The sequence below is a fragment of the Cupressus sempervirens genome, chromosome 3 (assembly GCF_028749045.1).
Source record: "Cupressus sempervirens isolate cs-2001-9-10 chromosome 3, ASM2874904v1, whole genome shotgun sequence".
NCBI lineage: Eukaryota > Viridiplantae > Streptophyta > Pinopsida > Cupressales > Cupressaceae > Cupressus > Cupressus sempervirens.
The window spans coordinates 573,073,977-573,100,901 of record NC_143120.1 but is presented as its reverse complement, the minus strand read 5'-3'; the positions used below and the strand labels follow the sequence as shown (position 1 = coordinate 573,100,901).

Sequence of the window (26,925 nt, the reverse complement as noted above, 5' to 3'; positions counted from 1 at the left end):
TCTATATCTCACTCTCAATCTCTCTCATTGCTTCTCATTCTTCATAACCTGATGGAGTTATGGAAAACTAGATGCAATTCTTCTAGTTCTTCATAGTACGATCAAATTTTAAACATATTAAGCATAACATAATCATGTTTAAAATGTGATCGCGATATGACTAAGTTCAAAAAATTTAATACATTATTTTGTTAGATCGTTAACGACCCAAGCCCCATTTTGAAATTTGATGTAAAGTACACATAATGTGATCACGTTATGTGTACTTTTGACATTTTTCATGGTGTCCATTTTTTTGCACACCATCTTGATGCATATGCTTAGGGTGTATGCATTATTAAGTATGTGCACTTTTAACTACATTGAGATTCACCAAGCCTACTTGGCTTGGATTTTCCTTGGGCAATCAGCCAAAAGATTTGTAGGATTCAAATGTGCCTAAGAAGTATTTTCTAGCAAACATAAATCAAATCTCATTTTTTTGCGTCTGTGCTCGCTATCAGGTTTGTACGTGGTTTAACAAAAACAAAATATGACAAAATGATGTTCTAGATCTTTCTATTAGCTATCTAACCATATAATTTATTTTGAATTTTGATTATGCTAAGTTCTTTTTATCTCTAATTTCTTTTGTATGTATATCCAATTTTTGTCAAAAAACATGTAGTATTTTGGGCTTAGATTTTGGCTTGTTTATCAAATTTTGAAACAAGTTGCTTTTTTAGAAGCTAGACTCCATTATACACACTTAAGATTTTTTTTTTGATTTTTTTAAATTTATTTCTCGAGGGAGCACTCACAAATTTAATGCTTTTAGGATGTGTCCACTTTGAAAATTCATAAAATGTTATACATTCATTAAAAAAATTAGCAAAAAAATCTAGGATAAACTATGTGATGTTAGATAACGTCTCACTGGAGAGTGGATGAAAAAAGAGTTAACATTTTAGGGGAAGCATACCAAACACTATGTTATACTTTTTCACAAAAGAATATGACCATTTTGTCCTCCTGCTCTTTCAAGGCCATAATCTTCACCATTTTCAAAACAAATTAGCAATTTAGAAACTAGATTCAAAGTACTACAACTTTTGTTCTTATTGCATTTGAAAGTTTTGAGTATAGATATCTTTAAATTTTCATTGAATTTCAAAGTTTACTAATTTTAGGAAAAAAGTTGCATCTTATACCCCCTTTCGACCCCCCGTTCACTTATCAAAAAGGTTGTCAATTATTATGATATACGAAGAGATCAACAATACAATTCAACTCATCTAATGTATAACAAAAGTAATAATACAATGTATAAAATCTAAACCATTTTTCTATCCAACTTGCCTAGTGTAGTTAGGTGGAAAACAATGTAAGAGGAGATTAATAAAGAATGATTATGGATAGTGGTACTGCTCAAAGTGCAATTTAATAACAACCAATTAAAACTATAGGTACATACTTCAAACAAATTTATAAGATCACACATAAATAGTTTGGGCAATTGCATTCAACGAGGTTCCATCACAACTCATAAACATGTATATAGAAAATCTCTACAATCTTCAATTTGAGGAGGACGCAAAAAAAATCAGTACATAGGCGAAAAGAGATGTGTTAAAAACATGATTTCTCTTAATGCTAACTTGTAGAAATGAAATGTTCAACAGTGATGAAAGATAGAAAACAACTATCACTAAAATTGAAGAAGCATGACTCATTGTGGAAAATAATTTATTGGTTGAAAATAAATAAATAAATACATGCAATGACAAGAACAAGCATCCTTAGCGTTTATGTGGCATCTTAGCAATGACAATGGTAAATATGTCTTCCCATTGTAAATAGTATGTTCAAAATGTGTTGTATATAATACAAATCCACTATTTACTCATTCAAACATTGCATGCTTCATTGACGGTATGTTCAATACAATACATGTAAATATTTACTCATTCTTTCTTTTATATACAATACATGTAAATATTTTTTAAGAGAGAGAGTGAGTGTAAATCCCTTAGTACTAGAACAAATGGATTACTTTGTATGTAGTTCTTACATCAAAGCTATGCCAAATATATTTGACAAAAAGAAATATAACAACATATAGATGTTTATTTTGATGCATGATTACTTATATTTTACCATAGTTCCAAGAATCACGGCGATTCATGCGATTCACGCGATTCGGCGATTTGATTCAAGCCAACGATTTTTTGTGAATCGGTGAATCGGATCAGCGATAAAGGGTTTATGAAATAAGTTACTCACTAAATTTCAAGGGTTTTTTTAATTTTCCGATTCATGGCCGATTCGATTCCGATTCATGGCCGATTCGATTCCGATTCATGGCCGATTCACGATTTGATTCGGCCTTGCCGATTTCAATCCGATTCAGATTCTTGTTACTTTGTATTTTACTATACATATTGCCACAATTTAAAGACTATAGGGACAATGACTATTATGACTATATTGTAATAAACAACCACATTTATACATATGAATTTGATACCTATTATATGTTCCATTTTATCAAATGATGTGAAATATTTCTCTACTAGTACTTTATGTTTCCATTTTTTCATTTGATATTTTCGCTTGCCGATTTATCCTTTTTTTTTTTTGCTTATGAACTTCTCATTTTATATTGAGATTTGATCTTTTGATCTTAATAAATATTTGATCGTTGATTTATCTTTTTACCTTTGCTTTTCACCTATTCCATTGAAGTTCATGGAAGCCTTGATCTTGATATCATGACTAAAAGTAAGGAATTAGGCATCTCAAAGAAGTCTAGATCTTGATATCATGGCAGGGAATGAGAAATAACTCATGATGTTTGTTTTACCATTTTATATTTAATTTTTTTTCTGGATCTTCATCCTTGTTTTCTATGTCTTGTTTTCTTGGAGATGCTTGATGTTGATATAAAGCATGTAACAAATAACATAAGGCACATTTAACATATCTTATGCTATATATCATTCATGGCATTTTGTATTATCCATCATGTTGTTTTCGTCTTGCATATCTTCATAGCTTTCCCTCTTATCTTATGATATCCTTCCCATCTTGCAATTTCCTATGCATTTCATTATCCATTTGTATGTTTTACTTTGCATTTGATTAGTGGACTAAATTGCATATAGTTCCACCTACTTGCATTTACACATCTATTGCGAATCCTTTTCCTACTTGATTATTGGGGTATATCACTATTATTAACTCCTCCATTTCTCCCTAGCTAGCATTATTGTCAAGTTCACATCTAGTACTTCAGAGTACTCATGCTATCTTTAAGTATCAAGGATCTATTATGAGTGTCAAGAGCTATCACCCATCACCCATCATCAAGCATCAAACCTTCATTTATCATGGTGAGATCAAGGATATACAACAAGATTTGAAGAAAGCAAATCTTTATCAAGGTATTGAAGCAACTGTCAAGTAACGACATAATTTTTTAAGGTCATTACCATGGTATTGTTGTTTATCATTTGATTTTATACATAGATTTTAGATTTCGTTTGTATTTGTGTAAATTTAGAATTTAGATCTTAGGTTATATATCTGATACACCTTGCATAATGTTATCAAAACAAAATAATATTTTCAAAACACTAAATATTGCTCTACCCTTACTTTTGTATTTTAATAATTACTTTAGAACTTTGATATATTACCCATAGTACCAACATAAACTTAGTTCAAATATATGCACTAATTTAAAAGCAATGAACCCATGAGGACACCCTAGAACTCCAAAAAGCGCGCGCGACTGCAATTAGTTACCAACTTTTATACACAAATCACTTCAATTATGGATTATTGCATTAAGGGACAGCTGTCAATCAAAACGAGTTGATGGCGAATGTAGAAAGCTTGAAGGCGCGCAAATTTTTCTGCTAAACACGGGTACCTTAAACAATTAAGCCATTGCTCTCTGTTGTGAGCAAATGGAGATTGTACCTCGTGGAGTCTCGTTCTTAAGGAGCTGAGCGAATGAATTTAGTCGACGGGAAGGGAATACAAAGAAAAGATGTTTGAGTGCGCGCCGCAGAGCGAATGAAAATTTGTTATCTTAGCGAAGGGCGAGGGTGGAAGGCAGAGGATTTCGGGCTTCACAAATGGAGAAAGACAGGAGAGGGATTTTCCGGCAGCGGTTTTCTGTCGAATTGAGACCAGGTGAAACGAATGTAATTTCGTGGAAGAAGTTGCTGAACAAGAGTGTCGCTACTTCTACTGTTGAGAAACCTCAAGCTCAGACTCAGGCTCAGGCACATCCACATTACCGCCTTTGCTTGGCCTTTTTTCCATTTTTAATCAATTTCCACGCTCCTGTATATTCCATTTTGCTATGTCCATTTTATACAAATTGTATTTAACACATTATTACTTCTAAGTGGATTCTAATTGTGATTTGAAGGCAACTTCTAAAGTTGCTCAAACGTGAAAGTTTCAGATTCAGTCCCAGAGAGCTCGGACTTCATATCCATCTCCCCCCCGTACAGGTTTTTTAAAAGGGAAATTTGCTCATCTTTAGGCAATACTAATTTTAATTAACAAGCAAAGCTAAACGACTTTTGTATCTTTCTGTTGTTTGTGTTAGGATTCGATAATTGCTAATTCAAAATAGTGGAACTTCGCTTATTTGTTCCGGTAAATTATTAATGGCCATTAACCGCATTTAATGCAAGTCTAAACAACAATATCACCAAACGAGGTACAATATCTGACCTAAGAAAATGAACGAGTGATATTGAAGAAATGATTCTACCGAAAACTTAAGTATGGTGGATTTATAGTGCATGTTCTGGAAACAGAAGTTAGAAATTGGAAGAACGGAATCGATGCGTAGATTTCAGTTTGAATTTAGATTGCTAATTTTAGATATCTGACTAGATAAACATTAGCAGTGGCAAAGGAAAAGTTGACTGTAATTTAGGAAGTATGGACGATGGAGAGATTGATTCTGGTACTAGTCCCGGCAGACTTCAGGTTGAAATTAGGAAATCAACGAAGTATTATTCCTACAGCCTTCCTACTATATTAAGTATTTTATTGCCGAGAAAGAAGTAAGTGTGATCTTGTAATAACAGGATTGAGAAGCGTGTTAAAGCATCGCAGTGTTCAATTTGGACGCCTGTAACGAGAACAAGCAAAACTGTTTAACTTTTGTTTTTGATAGTAAAATGAGGAATGTACTGGGTCGTTGCACAACGAATTTAGAAACAACAAATACTTTTAAAATCATGACCAAAGATATTGATTTCCTACATTATAGCCGACTGTTCAACCAACGAAAGAACCAATGCTTACGAGTGCCACCTGAATTGAATTTAGGTGAAGTTAACAAATTTTTATAGAGAATCTGTGCTTAGCAACTGATATGGAGATTTGCCAAACTGATAATTCAAAAATCTGATTTTATGTAAGTCACAGTCCTTAATGATATGATAGAATTTTACGTATAGGAAAATGTAAAAGTAAAACCTACACCAAGAAAAACATACTGTGATCACCAGTTACAACAGTTACAATTCATGCCATAACATGCCGAGCCAATCAGTCTAAAAGAAGTCAGTTGGGATAAGGCTGAGAGGGGAGCAAGGAGTCAATGCATGTGCCTTTGGAGAATAACATCTCCCAGTTTTAGCTATATAAGCTGAGATATTGTGATTTTTCTTGTGCATCAGGTCAAATATTAACCTATGGCTCCACGGTGGGGTGTTTCGAGAAGGATTCAGACCCTCAGGAGAAAATTCTGGAAGAACTTTATAGCATATGATTCCTATGTTCCTGTTTCCGTGCACCACCCGTATCCCTGCAGATCCCTATGAATTTATATTGAAAGGGACTTAATCGGGGTTACAGCTACCATGTGACCAATATTTTGGTGAAAATTTCTTCTAGATTGGAAGATACACAATTAACGCTATATTGGGCAGGGATGAAATACTAGGAACCTATAAGGTCTGAACTTAATAAAATGTGTTTGATAAACCCTAAAGCTTTGTGAGTTTTCAAGACTTCATACTAAATTGAAAATAAATAATAATGATCCTCACTATCACTGTCATGGCATACAGATCACAATGGATCTTGATCTCACAAATTGTAGGCTGATCTCTCATGCCTCTACAATATGATTTCAGACTGCTTGGAGCTGTGAACTAGCTAAACAAGAATCGTGTAAAAAATGGAACACCTCACTGCTGTCCTACATGCCTTTAGGATGTTTCAAATAGCAGCCTAATACTCATGCCCCCTTCCAAGCTTATACAGAGAAAAATACAACAAAGTGGCTGCTAATTCTACAATATTAATGCCTCTTCCAGCATCCGATTCACTCAGTTTCAAGTCTATCTACCTCTACTTGGCACTTATCACCTCCTTATAGATGTCCAGCATTAGAGTGATTCACAGATCTACAGATGTGGCTTTGATACTATATTACTATTATATGTCTGAGCTGATGAATATTACATTGTGGAATGACTTTGTAATCTTTCATTTGAAATAAAAAAGGGAGGCAACACTACGAAACTTTGTCATTAAAAGTTCCCAATCTCTCTAAGTTGATTCACTATATGATTTGTGAAAGTTGATCAATTAATCTTTCCTAATCCATATTATGAATCCTTCTATTGAAGGTTCTCATTGAGTTTTCTTTGTTTTTGTAAGCTTTGTTACCAAATTTCTACACATGCTGAAATTCAGTTCTAATTGCAAAGGTTTCATACAATTACACAAACATTTTACATCTTGATTCAGTTCATGCATATTGAGATCATATTCATTATGTGCCAAAAGAATAGATAATGTCCTTGTATTATTCATCATAACAATACAATTGATATTTACAGCCATTGAACAATAAAATGATACAAAAGCTGAAAGTAAAATGTCTCTTACACAATTGACTGTGAGAGTAGCCCCTAGACTACTGCTATAATTTCCTACTCTTTGAAAATAAATAACATGATAGAAATAAAAGAGCAAGGAAAGGGTCATGGGTACCAGTCATTGCCTGTAATGACTGGTTGAGTTGTGTCTTCTCATTCCCGCTTGATTGCTGTTCCACATCACATTCCCTCCAAGCCTCCAAATCCTGTGTGGTAGGAGGGAAAATGTTAGATCCAATGGATCTAAGCAATGCTAGTATCTCATCTTTTCATCACTTTCATATTCCTAAGATGCTACGCATTTTCATGAAATAGGAACGCATATTAACAGTAAAGGAAGCAAGCAGTCATATCAAAACTTTTTATTACTAGCATGTTTTGCTTACTGTGCAGCGTCCTGCAGCTAATAAGTATGAGGATATAACCGTAAGTTTCCACAAGGGTTATTGAGCCTAGTGTACTTATCAGAAACAGTACTCATGAGGTTGATTCTAACAAATATGGAGTATAAAGCAGCAAGCTCAGTACCAGATCAGTAAAGCATCAAAGGGACAAGTTGATTTGAAACTTTTGTTTTAAATTGGACAGATAAAGGAGTGAAATAAATACAGCTTTAGAATTATCAAGTGCTACAAAAAGATGCTTCAAATAGAATTTTCAGACATTACAGTGCAACTTTGAACATGAACTGAAAAGGTGATTTCAGCTTAAATCTAGAGAAAAGAAAATCTTGATGCAATCAGCAGGAGTTTCAAGATTAAAATCATATTCAAAATCTGTAATGCAAAACATTTTCAGAATTTGTTATAGAATGAAATCATAGAGCTTTCTATTACAGATTCAATCAAGCTAGTGAATCAACAGAAATAAAGAGGGCTATCATGTTTGAGGAAATGTTTTATTGTGAAATCTACAGCTAATGGTAATGAAAAGTATTAAAAAGTGCTGTCAAACAGCAGGTGTCTTTAGACAAAGATTTATAATAGCAGATTTTCAAAGTGAAAATATAAATATGCAAATTTCTGCAATTGAAAATGATTCTTTGTACTCTCAAAACAGCAGCATATGTATGCATTGGATATAAAAGATCAGAGACTCACAATATTCGCCATTAAGAAGACAAAAATCAGACTCCTGAGTTCTTGAGAATGTCCTAGAAACTCAAACAATGGTAGTCATGGGAGATAGAAAATACCAGCAGGCAGCCACTAGTAAAATGCCTTTAGAAATCATTTACAAAACTCTTGATATGAGATGCAAATACGGCTGCCCGAGCATCAAGACAAGGTATCCTAGAACTCATAGCAAAAGGAAACCAACTACTAGCTGTGGCACCATACTTTAGGGTGATGCAGCAAATTACAGGTGAAACCCTCATGACGGCTTTAAAATTCATAAAAGAAAATATTGGAGCAGTAGCAGTATCGGCCTAAACCCTAAAATGACATCAAGCTAATGAGCAGATTTTAAGCCGTAACATGAAGAACAGATCATAAACGTCAAACAATAAACTCCAGTTAAGTATCTTTCCAGAAAGACATTATATATCATGGTTCATACAGCTCCAGATTTTTCTTACAAGCAGCAACAAATAATGGTATTAAAAAATGCAGAAAATAAGAATTAATCAGTCATGGTGGCCTCAAAATCTTGAAAAATGCTCAGAAATTGTAACAAAATTTCACCTTATAGCAGGGAACAAATAATAGTTACTATGGAGTGAAAGGTTAAAAAGGGAAAAGAAATACCTAGCAGATGTACGGCCACGGTGGCAAAATGACCAAGTAAAACTGCACATATCTCCACAGTGGTGGCTTAGATCCTTCGATCAAGCAAAAATGATAGAAGGACAAGTGATGATTGTTCCCAGTAAGATTCCAAGCTAGAACCGCTGCATACTTTACCCAGGAGTCACTCACGCATCAGATGCAAGCAAAAATACATATTGCCTTTCGGATTCAGATGTCCAAGAAAAGAAAAAGAGGAAATAAAACCATGGCAGCTCCAAGTTCCAGCCATTCCAGTCACGGCTTCTATTGTGACAAGCAAACAACAGAAAATCACACATTTCCTCCAGAAATCTTCCAGATTTTTCATGGTAGCTGCACATAAGGAATTCAAACCCTAGTTGCTGTTGTTTATCAAACTCTCCAGAAGATGAAGCATATGAAATGAATAAACTTTAGGGTTGTAGCTTGAGTAATATATTTTGCCCTCAAATGTTTTTCTTAAACTTTTGAAATCCGATGACCTTAGTCATTACTCATAAGCCTTTGCAAACCAATGACTTTATTTATATTTCCATTTCCAAAGTTATGTGTTATGGCTTATGGGTAAAGTTATTTAAAGTGTTGATGAACTTTTCTTATTTTTGTCTAAGTCTCGTCTTTTGCAAAAGGAAATATTAATGATATAACTCTAAATCATTCAATATTTTCTATTCTTGATGCAAAAATTAAGGGAGGGAGACTTATTCATATGTCATGGTCATTGGATTTAAATGTTACATGTGTCTAGGAAGTGACAAGTTAAGTCGTTTTTGACTGAGCATTTGATTTAATTTAAAACGACAAGGAGCATTGTTAGGGATTAGTTTGGGTCGAATCTGGACTTTGACTAGGCAATTTAAGTGTCTTTATGATCAGTTAGAGTGTTTTTTGGGGAATTCTGAGTGAGTCATTGATGTTATTATGGCTTAGTGGAGTTCTCAGTCAGTAGTCATCATTTTGATGAGTATTGACTCCTTTTTTGGAGCCTTTTTCCATGATTTCGACCCAAGGTGGTTCCTCATTTTGAGGGTCATTTATTGGCTGGTGAAGGAGGTTTTTTGATATATTTTGTCACTTGTACTTTTAAAAGGCATTCAATATTGAGCAGAGACCTTTGGTTACTATTCATTGTGTCTTCAGTATTGTTTCAGATTGGAAATGTATTTTCAGAACCTTGAAGGAATATATTGAGCATTGGAGATCTATTTTTGGTGTAATGTCTTTGTATGCAGATTAATGATTGATATCTCTTATAGTGTTATCCTGAAACCTTTAAGATTTGTCTTGATAAGCATCTTTTCGCGAATGTTATTGTTCTATATAGGTCAAAAGTTGTACCAGTTTATTGCATGTGTTAAATGTGATTAGATTCCTTTTAATATCTTCAAGTATTTGGTCTTCTTTTGAAATACTTATGTGCAGATCAGTGTGCCAAAAATTGTATCAGTTTATCAATTGCTAAAAGTCTTCAGCTTATGTTCAAAGAAATACTGTTTTAATCACAATCCTTTTGGTGTATCACCATTTTACCTGGGCATTTGTTTATTATCAGTCTTTCTTTTCTCTTTTCATCACAAGTTTCTTTTCTAGTCACCTATTATTAAGTGATATATCATTGCAAATCAAATAGGAACTGGCCTAGAATCCGGAGGTTCAATACTGTTATAGGTCACCCACACCCCTTGGACTGATCCCATGTTCTCCAGAAATCTCTTAGTATTTTGATGCAGAGATAGGGTGCTATTTCTGGAGTTAACAGGCTTAATTAGATTTATCGAATCTAGTGGCATATGCTTGATTTTTGACGCCTTCAAAGTCCCTTTTTGTGTTTTAGTGTTTTTTTCTTGGTTGTTTTGGTCCTTATGTTGCCTTCAATCTCTTGCTCTCAATCACACACTTGTTTTGAGCTATTGTAGGCCTTAATCAGGGTTTCCAATCAAGATATATTAAGGTTTAAGTGAATGTGTAATCGGACTTTAGAACCCTGATTGCATGTTTTATTAAATTTGAACCTTCTAGTCTTTTATTATGTTGTTATGTTGCACTTTTAAATGTTTTAAACTTAGTCACTTTTAAATGTGTAATTACTTTATAAACATTGCACTTTTTGATCTTCAAAGTCATATTTCAATCACTTAAGTCATAAACCACTTTTTGAACCCAAATACACATTACACATGTACTTTTAAGTGAAATTTGTAATTGAGTCCAAAGAGTGCGTTTGGACTTTAAGTGAAACAATTAGACATGTGCAAATTACAAGTGAAGTGAAAAGTGCAAGTAAAAACAAGGTAAAGACATATGCTTGCAAGTCAATATGCATTTGCATATGAAAGTGGGATTTGCATCATATGAAATGTGTAAATGGAGTTGAAAACCACGACTTGGCTGACAATGCTTCCTTTCAAGTGCTAAATTGCACTTCTTAGTGCACATTGCATAGTCGATTGCTTCTCCATCATATGCAACATGTAATGGGAGTTGAAAACCCACATTTTATGCTTGCTTCCATATTCAAAGCAACTTGTTTCCACGTGAAACCACTGGTATCTTTCCATAACATTTGGCTGGGCATTACATATGCTTTAAAATGCATATGTGATCGCACTTAAAAATGCAACTACACATGCACTTTAAAAACAATAAAAAAAACCCAAACATGCAATATGTAATAGGCTAAATAAAGTGCGACCTGCACTTACGAAACTCATGCAACATGCAATCCAAGATGAAAAGTGCGATTTGTGTCTTAGCTGCTCACGTTTCCAGCAAATACAATGTGTAATCCAAGTTGAAAAGTATGATTTCCCTCATACTTGCACTTAACTTCAGAGAATTCCGATTTGCATGAGGAGGATAAATAATATGCAATGCAATTTGAAAAGTGTGATCTGCGCTTAATCTGCAGTTATGCATTTCACTTACATGCCATCAAAATGTGCAATATGCTCTAATAGGTCCGATTTAGGGCTTGAAAGGAAGAATGTTTTGAAAGTCTTTTATGCAATGTGTAAATGCATTTGAGAAAATTGATTTGGAGAAAGGTATTTGATTCCAACTTCATCCTTGCTCCAAGTTTTACTCTTTGCCCTCCAAGAAAGTTTTACTTAATATATGCAAAGACCTTGTGAAGCAACACGAAATAAAGACAGTGTATTGGGAAGTGGTCATCAGAGTGGTGCTAAACTTCAAATCATAGTGGTATCTAAAGAGAGATAATAGTGTTCTTTGAAGAGTTTTGTACATATCACAATTTTCTATGAGGAGCCATGGTATGGTAGCCATCAAGTTGTTATCTATGAAATGTTGTTCATAAGAGACTACAATATACAAAGCTCATCATCACAAAGGATTGTCATGTCAAGTGAAAATAAGTCAAATGACCTAGAAGAAGATAGTCATTTAATATGGACAGTGATGAGGATATTTTTGATGATCCATATGATATTTGACGATTGACGATTGGTAGTTGACATGATGAAGGGTACTCCCCTTAATACCACCAACAAATAACACAAATAGAGAAACAACAACAATTTGCAAGAACATAAAATGAGCTTCTTATTATCTAAGGGCCAATTTAGTACTTCAAGGATATCTTAGCATTATCTGAATTCTTTACATGCTTCAATGTCCTATAAGCTCAAAAATAAGTCTTAATATACGTAAAGACCTTGTGAAGCAACACGAAATAAAGGCAGTGTATTGGGAAGTGGTCATCAGAGTGATGCTAAACTTCAAATCATAGTGGTATCTAAAGACAGATAATAGTGTTCTTTGAAGAGTTTTGTACATATCACAATTTTCTATAAGGAGCCATGGTATGGTAGCCATCAAGTTGTTATTTATGAAATGTCGTTCATAAGAGACTACGATATACAAAGCTCATAATCACAAAAGATTGTCATGTCAAGTAAAAATAAGTCAAATGACCTAGAAGAAGATAGTCATTTAATATGGATGGTGATGAGGATATTTTTGATGATCCATATGATATTTGACTATTGACGGCTGGTAGTTGACATGATGAAGGGTACTCCCCTTAATACCACAAACAAATAGCACAAATAGAGAAACAACAACAATTTGCAAGAACATAAAATGGGCTTCTTATTATCTCCAAACGTATGGAATTACTGATTTTCGAAATACAATATGCAAAGCCATATGGGCATTTTCCTTACAATATTTAGTAAGATAGAGCCACGGGCAACCACCCAGAACTGCCTTAGACAACCCTACGGACCATACTTATATAGGCAATTTCCCACTGTCTAGGAAGGTTCTAGGCTTAGCCTAACTCTTGAGGCCGACCAACCCAAAAATTACTTTATTTTGCATATTTATTACATAGAGTTAGTTCAAAACAATTTCATATTATAATTTAAGGTAGCCCAACTCCCGGAGGCCATAATGTCTTAATCATAGACTCGATTGGCTATTATAACCACTTTTTAGAAACGATAGCTTCTTATCTACAATGCTCGATTGTGCAAGCGCCTGATAGCTAGGGTTTGACCTCGTTTCAAAGCCTCTAAGACCTTCAAAATTCAGCTCAAAGTTTTTATACCAAAAACTTATACCGACAATATTCAATAACTTCACTAGTAAATGTGATATGGCAATGAAACTCAACTGGAAGGCTAATATATCTAAGATGAACCTCCATTTGTGAAATCAAAACATTCTAAATTTGTATGACCAACTTGCTAAAAATAGTAAGTTTCCACAAAGAGCAACTCTGCATTGAAACAACCCTTATTGAAAAGACATAAACATAAATATTTTTGGGTGATGCAAGATTGCCTTATAACCCAGGATGCCCTTGTATCAGACACCTAGGATAATTTGAGAAGTGACCTTGTCACTTCTTAGATGTTTAGAGGAAAGTTAAGATGGTTAACCTCCTCCCTTGTTAGCCATGGTGAATTTTCTAAGGTCGTCATTTCCATTTGACTAGATATTCTTCATATGTCTTGTTCCTTGTGCTTTTGCCAACACGACAGTCTTGTATCTCCTCAATTTCTTTTGTAGCTGAAGTAGTTGCAGGAAAACTCCATTGGGCTTTTGTGACCTCATCTTCAACACCTCCTTCATGACACTGTCAAATTTGAAATGTTAAATGCTGGTGAAATATTCAATTCATAGGACAACTCTACTTCATAGGCATTTCTTGAATCATGTTTCTTCAATATCTTACATGGTCCAAACTTCTTCATTTTCAACTTATTATATGTACGAACTAAAAATCGCTCCTTCCTCAAATAAACCATGACTTCATCCCCAACTTGAAATTCTTTACGCCTCCTTTTCTCATCTGCCTTAGCCTTGTATTGTGTGTTCATCTTTGTAATGTGCACCACAAATACCCAATAAGCTTGGTGTCTCAATCTGAAACTATGCTGTTTGGTAGACCATGTAGTCTCACCGCTTCCTTGAAAAGCAATTTTGCCACACAAACAACATCATTAGTCTTCTTGTAGGGAATGAAATGTGTCATCTTTGAAAACTTATCAAACACCACACAAATTGAATCATGCCCTCATTGAGTCCTTGGTCAATCAAGAAAAAAGTCCCTACTAATATCCTCTTACAACTTCTCTAGTACACGTAATGACTAATAGAACCTTGTATTCTGCTTTGCTCCTTTTGCCATCTGACATACTTTGCAACTTTGTACAAACTTCTTGATATCTTGCTACAACTATGGCCAGTAATAGTTCTCACTAACTAGAGCAATGATTTTATCTCGATCAAAATGTCCAGCCAACCCTCCATTATGCTTCTCCTTGATGAGATTCTCTCTCATAGAACTCCTTGGAATGCACAATTGACTCCCTCTGAATAACATATTTGTAATGTTCCCTTCTTCATTGACTTGAGAATCAAGACAATTATCTTGAATTCTGCTCACTCTCTTAATAGACTTACCTAATGCAGAATGTTAAGTGTGATTATGGATATTATTGTATGTATTATTTTGTGAAAATAGATAGCTCACTGAGACTTGTAATCTAAACGATCTGATAAATTAGAGATTCCTGCATAACTTTAATGCAAATATCAATATGTTTTACTGGGTGCGCAACTTTCTATTAGAGGAATGTTGAATTGTAGCAGAATGGGTACCAAATAGAACTGTAGTAATCTTGTATAGAAGTGGTAAATATATTTTAATTTTGATTCTTTATCAAGGGAAGGTTGATCATTGTCTCAAGTGACCATTGATATAAATATGGGTCCTTAGGACTGATGTCTTAGTAATTTGTTGTATATGACAATTTGGATAAACCAAATATTATCGTTTGGGTACTATTTTAGGGTTGAACCATCTTTGTCTTTTAATCCTCTTACTCTTAATGTCATCTTCTGGCATCTTTAGCATGTACTATATGATACGATGAATAAATTATCTTCTGCCATGTAAGCATTTCCCTTTGTGATATTTGTCACGTATTCTTCTGTGATAGCAACAAGGAATGTAAGTATATCTTTGAATGCACATGGTGAACCATTGCACCTTATTTTTATTTGACTATCCATTTCTTATCTTATATTGTATAGATGAATCACGTCAAGAACTCTTTGATGTTAGATATTATGGTGCAAATTAATAATTGTGTCTTGTGTGTATTATCAATGTCTTCACCAGTGTCTTGCTTGGGTGAATTCTTTGGCATATTACTCTGACTATGGGGGTGCCTCAATGTATCTCTCTTCTATTTCATGTATTGTTATTGCATAGCGATCTTTGTTAATTGTTTTCTATATATAGACTGCAGAGGATTTCTTAGGTGCTCGCTGACAAGTTTTTGTTGATTGTAGGATACTTAACATGCTATCTTCAACACATCGAATGTTAGTTCTTTTGAGATATGGTTATCGAATACTGCAGGCAAAACATGGATAATAGCATTGCAAAATACTATTCTTCTATGGGCAACCTGTTCTAAAGTGGATGTCTTCTCTGATGCGAGACATTTCTCTCCAGCAATACCATAATGCACACTGTCATTCCTCTTTAATTTCTTTCTAAGCTATATAAAATTGAATAGAATATATTAATGTCTTGACTGTGTATTCTTTGTTATTCCTTTGAGTGTGCTATTTGTTTCTCCCACTCAATTATGCCGTATTCAGGTTGTAGCTTCTGTCGGATTGATTTTAACATGAGATATCTTATTGATGGTATATATATATATATATTATATGTAATATAATATATATTAGATATTATACATTATATATTATTATATAATAATATATAAATATATTACATATATGGTTAACATATTAATATCACATATATGCTTAAGATGGGTTACATATATGGTTATTTATACTATTATATTAATATATTAACTAGTGATGTTTAACCATAGAGACATGTCTCATCCTCTCATATTTATAAGTCTTCATTTGCATTTGGAACACCATCAATACAATGGCAATTGCTATTACATTTGCAGCGATACTAGAAACTAAAATGGTATTAGAGCTAGGCTGCAAATGTAGAAAAGTATCATTAAAATTATCGACAGTGTAAAACAACCTAGATTTATTGACATTGTATGGATGAAGCTTCACAAAAATTTTGATAGAAGTATTATGTGATGCCTAGAATTCTATTGCATATGCTAAAAATAAATAAATGTTATATCTTAATTTGAATGAAATGATGGTGAATAGGAGTGAAACAATAGAACCACATGTGTGAAGCCAACTTTTTTTTTTGAATTTGAGTTCTCTCTATGCGTGAGGAATACTATAAAACATCAAGAAGACCATAGAGGAGTCATTCAGGAAGCCCAAGAAAAATTATGATAATGGGGGAATTTAAACAAAGACATTTTCATTAGATGTTCTATGCAATTTCTGACAAATACGATATGAATAATAAAAATAGAAGTATGGGAGAAGTCTACTGAAGAGCATGAACACAACGCATAAATAGAATGAGCCATTCGATAAACAAGGAAACCTTAGCATATTAATTTACGATAGTTACCAAATGAGTCGTGTGCTGGATATTAACACTTATTAGTGACTTCAAAGAACAATATAAAAATATGTGATACAATGTATGAAAGAACCGTCCTTTAGTTTTCTTATCAGAGATGGAAGCCATTTTGGGACGTAAGGGCAAGGCAGGCAAAGTCCAAAAGCCCTTGTAAAACTGTCTCTTTTTAATCCAGAGATTTCTTGGAAACTACAGTTGATTAAGTCTTTTGGTCAATTTGTCCATAGCTATTGAATATAGTTTGTTAAATACATATCTCCATGATCAGTTGCATTTAGTGTGGAGTATTTGGTTACATGTTATAACAAGGCTTGGTGTGTTATAGGGATTGCATCAACATATATAAATTTTTGGTACTCTCATGACATGGGATGGAAGACTTTCACAGACAAGGTTTATGAAAGAGAGTGGAAGATATTTGTGAACCTACAAAAATGTACATTATTGTCAAAATGATATAGTTAACTTAATCACAAAGTAGAAAATATGATTGATCAATGCCAAGGGAAACATAAGGCCTTGGTATTAAGGAAGGAGATCCTATTAGTAGTTTCATACCATTGGCTTCCCAAATAGAAAAACGATAACCCTAACATCGTTCACAGATTGGGAACTATTAATTAAGGGGGATATATGATATGGATAATATTTAATTATATCTTATTGCTAAAGATAATCATTTGAACATATTTTGTCACTAAGATTCTTAAAAAGATGGAGTGGAGAAAACTATTGATCCAATTCAATGTGTACAAAAAGGTTACGATTTGGAGTTCTACGACATATAAGTGTGTCAAAGTACATACTCTTTCATTTATAGGTTTAGATTATGAACTAATTTGAGGAATAACTCTATAATATTTGAGAAGTACAAGTTACGTGTTGGATCAATGAAGACCAATCATCGTGGGATGAATTAAAGAATGTAAACCACCAAAATCCAAGATATGAAAAGGGCACATTAAATAATGGGATCAAAACAATAATTTGATGATGGAAGGAGATTGTGGGTAAATCCCATGAAAGTGCAATGGAGACAATTAAGAGATCGCGTACCCATTTGTGGGGATTATTAGTAGCGATATAGCCAATAGATCAAATGCGAAATCCTAAATTGGCATCAATTAAAGGCAAGAAGAAGGAACAACAATTCCTATATGATAATTCCAAGTTTTGGTGTCTGTCATTGTCAGATAGAAAGTATCGAGCATTACTTGTGCATGTGAATAGAATACGAATAATAATTTATAAAGGAAGAGAGAATTCTACCTTGTATCTTATGTGGATACCATCTTGTATAGCAACAAAGTATTTGTTCCCCGATCACATACCCTCGAAATATAAGATGGGAACTGGATAATACGAGAAACATATTTGTGAAATTAATACGAGAAAAATATTCTTGTTATTAATAATGCATAAGGAGATATTTGTCATGAGATCAAATTGAGACACAACATAAAGAGTCTCTAGAGAAATGTAGAAAAATGATAGAAATTGGATAACTCTTGTTGTGAAATAGGATGAAAATGGAGCATCAAAATGTGCTTTTGTTCTTTCCCTTGATTCCAAATGATGATTCTTTGCAAATAAGAACCGAAAGAAGTTTTCCATAATTAAATATGATGCAAAATTGTTCGACAATATAAAAGTAGGAACTTCTCATTGTGGGGGGGAATGATAAACAATGTTCTATTCTCACTTGAACCATCTTTAAAGGGAAGATATTCCATTCACGTGCAGATAAGTATTTGTTGTCTCTGAGTATTACATTTATCTACTCATTGTATTCTCTCTTAAATTTCATTTCTATATGTATTGTAAAAATTCATTTGCCTTGATCTTTTCCTTTATGGTTGAGGAAATTTTTGCAGGAACAGAAGGTTGGTACTTTGCACATGCTACCAAATATTGTGTAGACAAGAATTCATTAGTCATTTGATGATTAGGATAAAGTGAGGATCTTGAAGTCAATATCTTTAATGATTGAGATAATGAGTACCCTTCTACATTAAGAGGGAGTATGACACTTAATCGAAGGCGATGCAGGAGCTTAGAAGATTAATACTTAGAGGGAGTCTAGAAATACATGTGTGTGACTACGTGATTTTTGATGGGCTTACTCTTGATTGCATCATGAGGAAGTACTGACTTATCACTAGAAAATCAAAAGATTGATATAAGATTTAGAGTGAGTTTGATGGCCATCCTTGGGTGAAGAGAGTTTTTGATGAAGTAACTACAGGACCTGACTTTCCAGGATCATTGTTTAGAAGGAGAAATTTTGAGATGCAATCCTTTATGGATGATATCTTCTCTATGAGGAGAATTTCTAAGTGGAGTTCTTTGTAATGTGCTCTTCTCTATAAGAGAGAAGTCTAAGGAGAAAATCCTTGTTCCACCCTCTAGTAGTAGCTATGGTGGTTCATGGTGGATATTATGTAAGTTACTACATGATGTTGTTATGATATGTAATGGAAGGTGATGATCTTTCATTGACATATATAAACAGAAGGTAACCATTATAAGATGACGATCTTATAAATGGTAGACATATTATCATGACATACTTCATTAAATTGTTGTCCCAGAGTGCTGGAAATCATGATAATGAACAAAGAGAAGGTAACCATTGTAAGGTGGCGATCTTATAAATGGTAGACCTATAATCATGGTTCTTTTGGCAGGATTTTGATGAACACCATGATAACCAACTTGTTATGGTTTTTTGGGCCGGATCTTGCCGAACACCATGACATAGATACTACTATAGACCATGCTTATAGTGTTGTTTTAAAGTTATGGAAATTGCTTCAATTGTGTGTTATGAAAGGTGATAAATTTAACCTCGTAGTGAATTGAATATCATACTAAGATGATATCTCTTCATATTCTTGAGAGCATAATGTGTTCTATAAATCCTCCCTAGCTAAGAGGAAGTGTTAAGATTGTAGCTTCTATCGGATTGATTTTAACATGAGATACCTTGTTGATGATAAATCATCTTTCAGATAAATTTCTTATATATGTAATATGTATTATATATGTAATGTAATATATATTGTATATATTATATATTATATATTATTATATAATAATATAATAATATATTACATATATGGTTAACATATTAATATTACATATATGCTTAAGATGAGTTACATATATGGTTATTTATAGTATATACTATTATATTAATATGTTAACTAGTGATGTTTAATCATAGAGACATGTCTCATCCTCTCATATTTATAAACCTTCATTTGCATTTGGAACACAATCAATACAATGGCAATTGTTATTACATTTGCAATGATCTTAGAAATTAACATGTTGTTTAGGTTATTATCCTTTTATCCATTCTATTTTCCCCTCCATATAGTGTGATTAGTCAGCAATAATCCTCTAATCGAAGTCTGAGACATTTCTTATCGTATCCTTGTCTCTGTTGGTCTCTTGGACGTTTGTGCTTGTGAGTTGGATTTTGGTCAATGCTTGGCTGGCGGCTCCTATTAATTTTCCTTCTCTTGATATTTTCATCAAAGGTATTTTCCTTTGCCCTCTTAATCTCTGTTGACATCTTATTGGTTACCCATCAATCTCATTTATATATTGTTCAATGGTTGTGTACTCCAGAAGATGCAACTTTTGGATGCTAGTTTGATTATTAATGGTTATAATTTATTTATTTAATTAATATATTTTGAAATGTATTTCAATATATATTTTATTATATATAACAATAATATATTCAATATGAATATATATAATATTTGATATATTATTGCTATCTTATCTTTTTGATATATATAATATTTGATATGTTATATTACTGATTACATCTTATATTTGTTAATTATCTATCATGATATTAATAATATATTTATTTGAATGTATCATAGAAAATATTGTTATTTATATAATAAATATTTATTTATATTTTCTTGTCTAATTATTATAATTAATTTAATTATAATTTATTATTAGATTGATTCACTCATTTTATTATTATTTTACTATTATTTATTATTTACCGGAGGAAAATAGGGGACATGACAATACCATCCTAGATGATGAAATCGAACCACTTTGTTCGGTCTAGAGTAATAGGTTTTGTACAAGCTTTCTAAGTTTCTCCAAAATTAGGATCCTCCGGATACAAACTCTTGAGTTCCTTGAACTCAACCACCTCAATCTGCATCTCTGTCAGCAAAAGTTGTCTCCTGCTAAGAGCATTTGCAACCTTGTTAGACTTCCCGCTTCTGTATTTCAAAACAAATGTGTAACTCCACAAAAAACTCAATCCATTTCAAATGTCTTTGATTCAACTTTCCTTGACTATTCAAATATTACAAAGCTTGATGATCAGTAAACAAAAAAAACTCCTGAAGAAGAAGATAGTGTCTCTATTTCTTCAATGCATGAACTATAGCATAAAATTCCTTATCATAAGCGTAATATTTTCTCTTGGCATCATTTAACTTCTCACTAAAATAAGCAACAAGTCTACCTTCTTGGCTCAAACAACTCCTATCTTAGTACCGCTAGCATCACAGTCAACTTGAAACACCATATTATAATCTGGAAGTGCCAGAACAGGCTGCTCTGTAATTTTCTGTTTTAACAGTTGAGTACTCTTATCTGCTCCTGTAGTCCACTTAAATTCCTTCCTATCCCCTCTCATTGTTTCAGTCAAGGGTTCATAGACACTGCTAAAAATCTTGATAAACTTTCTGTAAAAGTTAGCCAAACCATGAAAAGATCTTACCTTAGTGGCACTCTTTCGAGCAGGCCATTCGAGGATAGCCTTCACTTTCTTTGAGTCCCACAAATCTGAGGTATACTAACTCTTTCTTCACAAAACTGCACTTCTTCAGGTTAATCAACAATCTCTCTTCCCTTAACTTCTCAAACACCCTACAAATATTCATGGTATGTTCCTCTAATGTGTTACTGAAGATCAAAATATCATCTAGGTAGAATATGGCGAACTTACTCAGAAATTCTTTCAGTACCTCATTCATTTGCTGGATGAAAGTGCTTGATGAATTGGTTAGCCCAAAAGACATGACTAACCACTCATACAATCCTTCTTTTGTCTTGAAGGCAATCTTCCCTTCATCTCCTTCTTTGATCTGAATTTGGTGATATCCACTCTTCAGATCTATCTTTGTGAAATAAACAACTCTGCTCAAACAATCCAGAATATCATCCATCTTTGGCAAGGAAAATCTATACTTGATTGTGATTTTATTGATAGCCCTAGAATCTATACACATCCTCTATTTACCATTCTTCTTTGGTGTTAATATTGTTGGTACAACACATGGACTCAAACTCTCTCAAATCAACCCCATCTACAATAACTCCTACACTTGTCTGTTCAACTTATCACTTTTTGGTGGTGTCATTCTGTGTGCTATCTTATTTGGCAAACTGGCTTGTGGAATCAAGTCCATCAAATGACTGATCTAACTTATTGGTGGTAATCCATCAGACACATTATAGGATACAATATTGTGAAACTCATTCAACAAATCTAGAACTTTTGTAGGTAGATCTTCTACTTCTTCTTTACCATCTTTTGGAATTATAAAAAAAACACAAATGCTCACGTCTCATACCCTCTAAGAACTTTCTTCAATCAAGAGAACATATTCTGTCATTACTGCATACCTTTTCTTCTCTGTCCTTAAATGGCTTTAGCTTTATTCACACTTCATCCTTCGTCAGGGAATAGGTATTTGCATGACCATCATGTACACGCCTGCCAAATTGTGTAATGTCCCCATCCTAGAGATCGAATTCAATGTTAATAAAGATAATAACATATATAATATAAAAAATGATTAAATAATAAATAATATAATTTTATTAGAATCATAACTCACATTTTATCATTTATTAATATAATAACATTGACAATAAATAGATTGTATATTTTTTGAAATATAATTATTAATAATTAATATATATAATGATAATCTACTATAACCTTATACGATTTGTAAAGACAATAATCATCAAAGAGTACTTATTAAAATATAATTATTATAAGACTATGCATATAATGAACCATCGTATAATATTATATAATCAATATACATATTATTTCACTCATATTAACATGTAAAAGATAAGTAAAATAATAAATAATAAATACAATATCGATAAAATATAGTATTAGAAGAACCATAAAACCCACAATAGTGTGACTTTACAATTATGGTATCTACATGGCAAATTATCGAAAGGGTGTAATTGTCGTAAGTGCGAGTTTATAAGGGTGCTATTATTCCTTATGGCTCTTTGGCCCACATTCTAGATATAAAAGGGGAGCAATTAATCAAATAAGGATATATAGGATCGGACTTCCAAAAAGATAGGAGATAGTGTGAACTATCCATACAAACGGAATAAGAATTATAAGATATTGTCTCGGGGGAGCACGATAGAGATCAAATACTGACAATGTGACTCATCTTCCAAGTAAAGTCATATTTTGGCATCAACTTATATATTTTGTCCAGCGTAGACATTTAGACCCATAATTACGAAGAAGAGCAAGACAAAAGTGGGGAAGTCATCATACAGCATTGATAGCATAATCAAAGACATTGCCATGTGGGCTCAAAAAGGAGAAACATACAGTAGAAAGAAAACAAAGAAAGCAATGAGATAATGAACATAAGAGACTTGCAACAGTATGGAGTAAGGATGCCATGCAGTAGCAAATGAAATAATAGAACAAAGTACAAAATTGGTGATAAGCAATTCTGCAATAATAAGATAGAATTGTATAATTTTCAGACAAGGCGACAGTAAGAAATTGAACCAAAGATACTACCCAACGATAGAGGAATATAGTAAATAGGGACTATAGAACCAAATACACACACACACGCGCGCCACACACACACAAACTCAAAGCAATAGAGTTGAGAGGACTTGCAAATCTTAGAGATCACTAAAGATTACAGTTGCACCCAACCCAAGCCAAATGGACTTTACATGTATCAACTGGAAACAAATATATATAGAGATAGATAGAGAGGGAGCAATAGCAGATCGATGGAGGCATTGGCTATAGAAGTATGTTTAGATCGTAAAATATATAAAACTGTGCAACTCCCTGAGTTGTTATAAAATACAAGAAAAAGAAATCAAGAATTCCTTTTGAAGATCGTTACATAAACATATATATCAAATAAAAATTCATATATAGACAAAAGGTCTTAGTAGATCAATTTAAGCACTATTGCATAATCAGAAACAACAAATTGTCAACATCACTACAAGTGATTTAGAGAATATTGATATAATAGAAATGGCTATAAGCAATCAGAGGCAATATGTAGCATATTTTAGATAGTCATATTAGAGATCATCGTATGGTTCTACTGGGCTTATTAGTAATTTGCATTCCAAGTTAGTAGTATTATTGTTAAAAACAATCTCTCGATAAAGTAATATAATCTATATGGTTCTAGGATATATTATCAATACCAATTATCAATACCAATCATAGAAGTCTACAAGTCGTCTTAGAGATTTCAAATTGTGCACTCAAAGTAAATGTCCTTAATTTCCAAGCCAATGGAAAGAGGGGACATTACAAACTGCCATGACCTACCCAAAAACATATGATATGCATCCATGGGTATTATATCACATAGTACCTCATCATGGTAGCTTCCAATCTTGAACTAGGCATTGTTTATTGACCCCGACTGTGTGGTCATCCCGCAACCAGACAATCTAGTATGGATGTGGGTGTTTCTGCCTCTTGAGCTTTAACTTCGTGGCCATCTCCTCTGACACCAAATTGTCAGTGCTTCCACTATCAATAATCACATCAGAACACTTATCCTCACATTCCTACTTGGTGGGAAACAAGCTACTCCTTTGCTCAAGATCATTCTCACCACTTAAGAAGACTCTTTTGTTAAGTAGAACTTCTCTTTCAACATCTTTAGAATGTGATGACTTGGCATCTTCATCTACATGTGCAACTTTGTCCCAACCTTCAGTTCTCCTATCTATCCTTCCTTGGCATCGAGGACATTCATAAGCTCTATGACCTTCTTATCCGTAGTGAAAACATGTTCCATGAAAACCTCCTCTTCTAGGTCCTTGTCCTCTTCATCTTCCTCTTTGATCCCTATTATTCTGATCATGGAAACTATTGAAATTATTTCCTCTTTGATTCTGACCGCTACTGGCCTCATCCTTATTTTTGTGATCTTCATTTTGGCCTCCATAAGACTGTCTATTGGATCTTCCACCATGAGCTCTTCCCCTTTGCATTCTATTAAACTTCTTGTCCAACTTTGCCTCTACTCGTAGGGCAAACTGGCACGCCTCTTCAATACTGGTCATTCTATCTAAAATCAACTCCTCCCGAATACTTGGCCTCAACCCATTAAGGTAACAAGCAACTTTCTCTTGTCAGCTTTTGCACGGTCTGTTCTGATGAGGACTCAAAACTCTTCTGTGTACTCTTGAACAATTCTTCCCGCTTGCTTCAACCCTTGCATTTTCTTTAGCAGATCAAGCTCACAATCAACAAGAATGAATTGTCGCTTCAATTTATCTACCATTTGATCCCATATTGTGATTTTCTCCTTTCCTCTTCTGTTTCGCTCCAATTGAATCTCCTGCCACTAGATCTTTGCATGACCCTTAACTCTAGTCTTCACAAACTTGACCCTATTAGGATCCTCGATATCGTCATACTCAAAATATTCTTCTAATTCATTGATCTAGTCGATAAATTCCTCTGGGTTAAGATTTCTCGAAAATGTGGGGACCTCAATTTTAGATCTTTTCCCAATCTTGGAAATGTCCCTAAAAAGTCTTTCTTCCTCTTGGTTCATAACTTTGCCTTCTCCTTCCTGATCAACATTTCCTTCTTCCTTGAATTTATCGTCACTTTCATCTCTTATTGCAAGATTCATGTCTTTACGAATCTCTTCTTGTAATGCTTGCACTTGTCTATGGAGGGCTCTAACCTCTAGTGTCACACCTTTGACTCTTCTGCCACGTTCCCTTCATGGGGGCATTTTCACACTTATTGCCGAAACCCTAAACCATGGTCCTGGTGCAAACTATCTCACAATCGACGATTTGTCTAGACACTTAGGAACTCTTGCTCTGATACCACTTGATGAAGGGTACTCACCTTAATACCACAAACACATAACACAGATAGAGAAATAACAACATTTTGCAAGAATAGAAAATAGGCTTCTTATTATTTCCAAAGTATGGAATTACAAATTTTAGAAGTATAATATGCAAAGCCACATGGGTGTTTTCCTTACAATATTTTGTAAGACAGAGCCACGAACAACTATCCAGAATTGCCCTAGACAACCCTACGGGCCTTAAATAGGCAATTTTCCACCATCCAGGAAGGTTATAGACTTAGCCTAACCCTTGAGGTCAACAAACCCAAAATTACTTTATTTCTCATATATATTACATAGAGCCGGCTCAAAACATTTTCAAACTATAATTTCAGGTAGTCCAACTTCCAGAGGCCATAAATTCCTAATGTAGACTCGATTGGCTATTATAACCACTTTTTGGAAATGATAGCTCCTGATCTACAACATCTAATCATGCAAGTGTCTGTAGTTGGCGTTTGACCTTGTTTCAGAGCCTCTAAGACCTTCAAAATTGAGCTCAAATTTTTTATATAAAAAATTTATACCGGAAATCTTCAATAAGTTCACCAATACATATGATATGACAATGAAACTCAACTAGCATACTGATATATCTAAGATGAACCTCCATATGTGAAATCTGAACATCCCGAGCTCATATGATCAACTTACTAAAAATAGTTTCCACAAATAGCAACTCTGCACTGAAACAACCCTCACTAAAAAGACAAAAACAGAAATATTTTTCGATGATGCAAGATTGCTCTTACACCACCTAGGATGCTCTTGCATCTTGATACATGATATTATTTTTTAAAAGTTTAATATGTATCATGGCTTTCAAGTTTGACTAATATTTGACTGTTATTAATATGGTGGTGTATTTTGAACTTAATTACAGCAGCAAATATTTATAAATGCTTCTACTTACATGTTTTTGTATCAACAGACCCATAATGCACCCAACCCCGAAACCTTTTTTGATGATCTTGTCAACTGAACCGTTGAACACAAAAACCGAACCCTAACTTGGTTGTTAACTTCATTTTGTAATACATGGCTCTGTA

At 33.6% G+C, this 26,925-nt stretch overlaps 1 protein-coding gene and 1 long non-coding RNA gene across 13 annotated transcripts in view; one reads left to right on the top strand and one right to left on the bottom strand.

Moving 5' to 3' along the window:
- The first annotated feature begins 3,815 nt into the window (after nucleotides 1–3,815).
- LOC149567719 (ubinuclein-1-like) overlaps nucleotides 3,816–26,925 on the top strand; it is a 153,786-nt gene continuing 130,676 nt past the window's right edge. For 4 of the 12 annotated variants that reach the window (XM_089820987.1, XM_089820983.1, XM_089820980.1 and 1 more), the window contains exon 1: nucleotides 3,816–4,271. In XM_089820987.1, coding sequence (XP_089677113.1) covers nucleotides 4,122–4,271 — 150 coding nt within the window. In that variant the 5' untranslated portion in view covers nucleotides 3,816–4,121. The remainder of the gene's footprint in view (nucleotides 4,272–26,925) is intronic. The other 8 variants (XR_016362472.1, XM_089820978.1, XM_089820977.1 and 5 more) reach the window with 4 other exon arrangements.
- On the bottom strand, nucleotides 6,794–9,232 carry LOC149567720 (uncharacterized). The gene is made up of 2 exons (XR_016362474.1): nucleotides 8,648–9,232; nucleotides 6,794–7,105 (listed from the first exon to the last, which is right to left on the bottom strand). It is a non-coding gene; the product is annotated as an uncharacterized LOC149567720 (long non-coding RNA).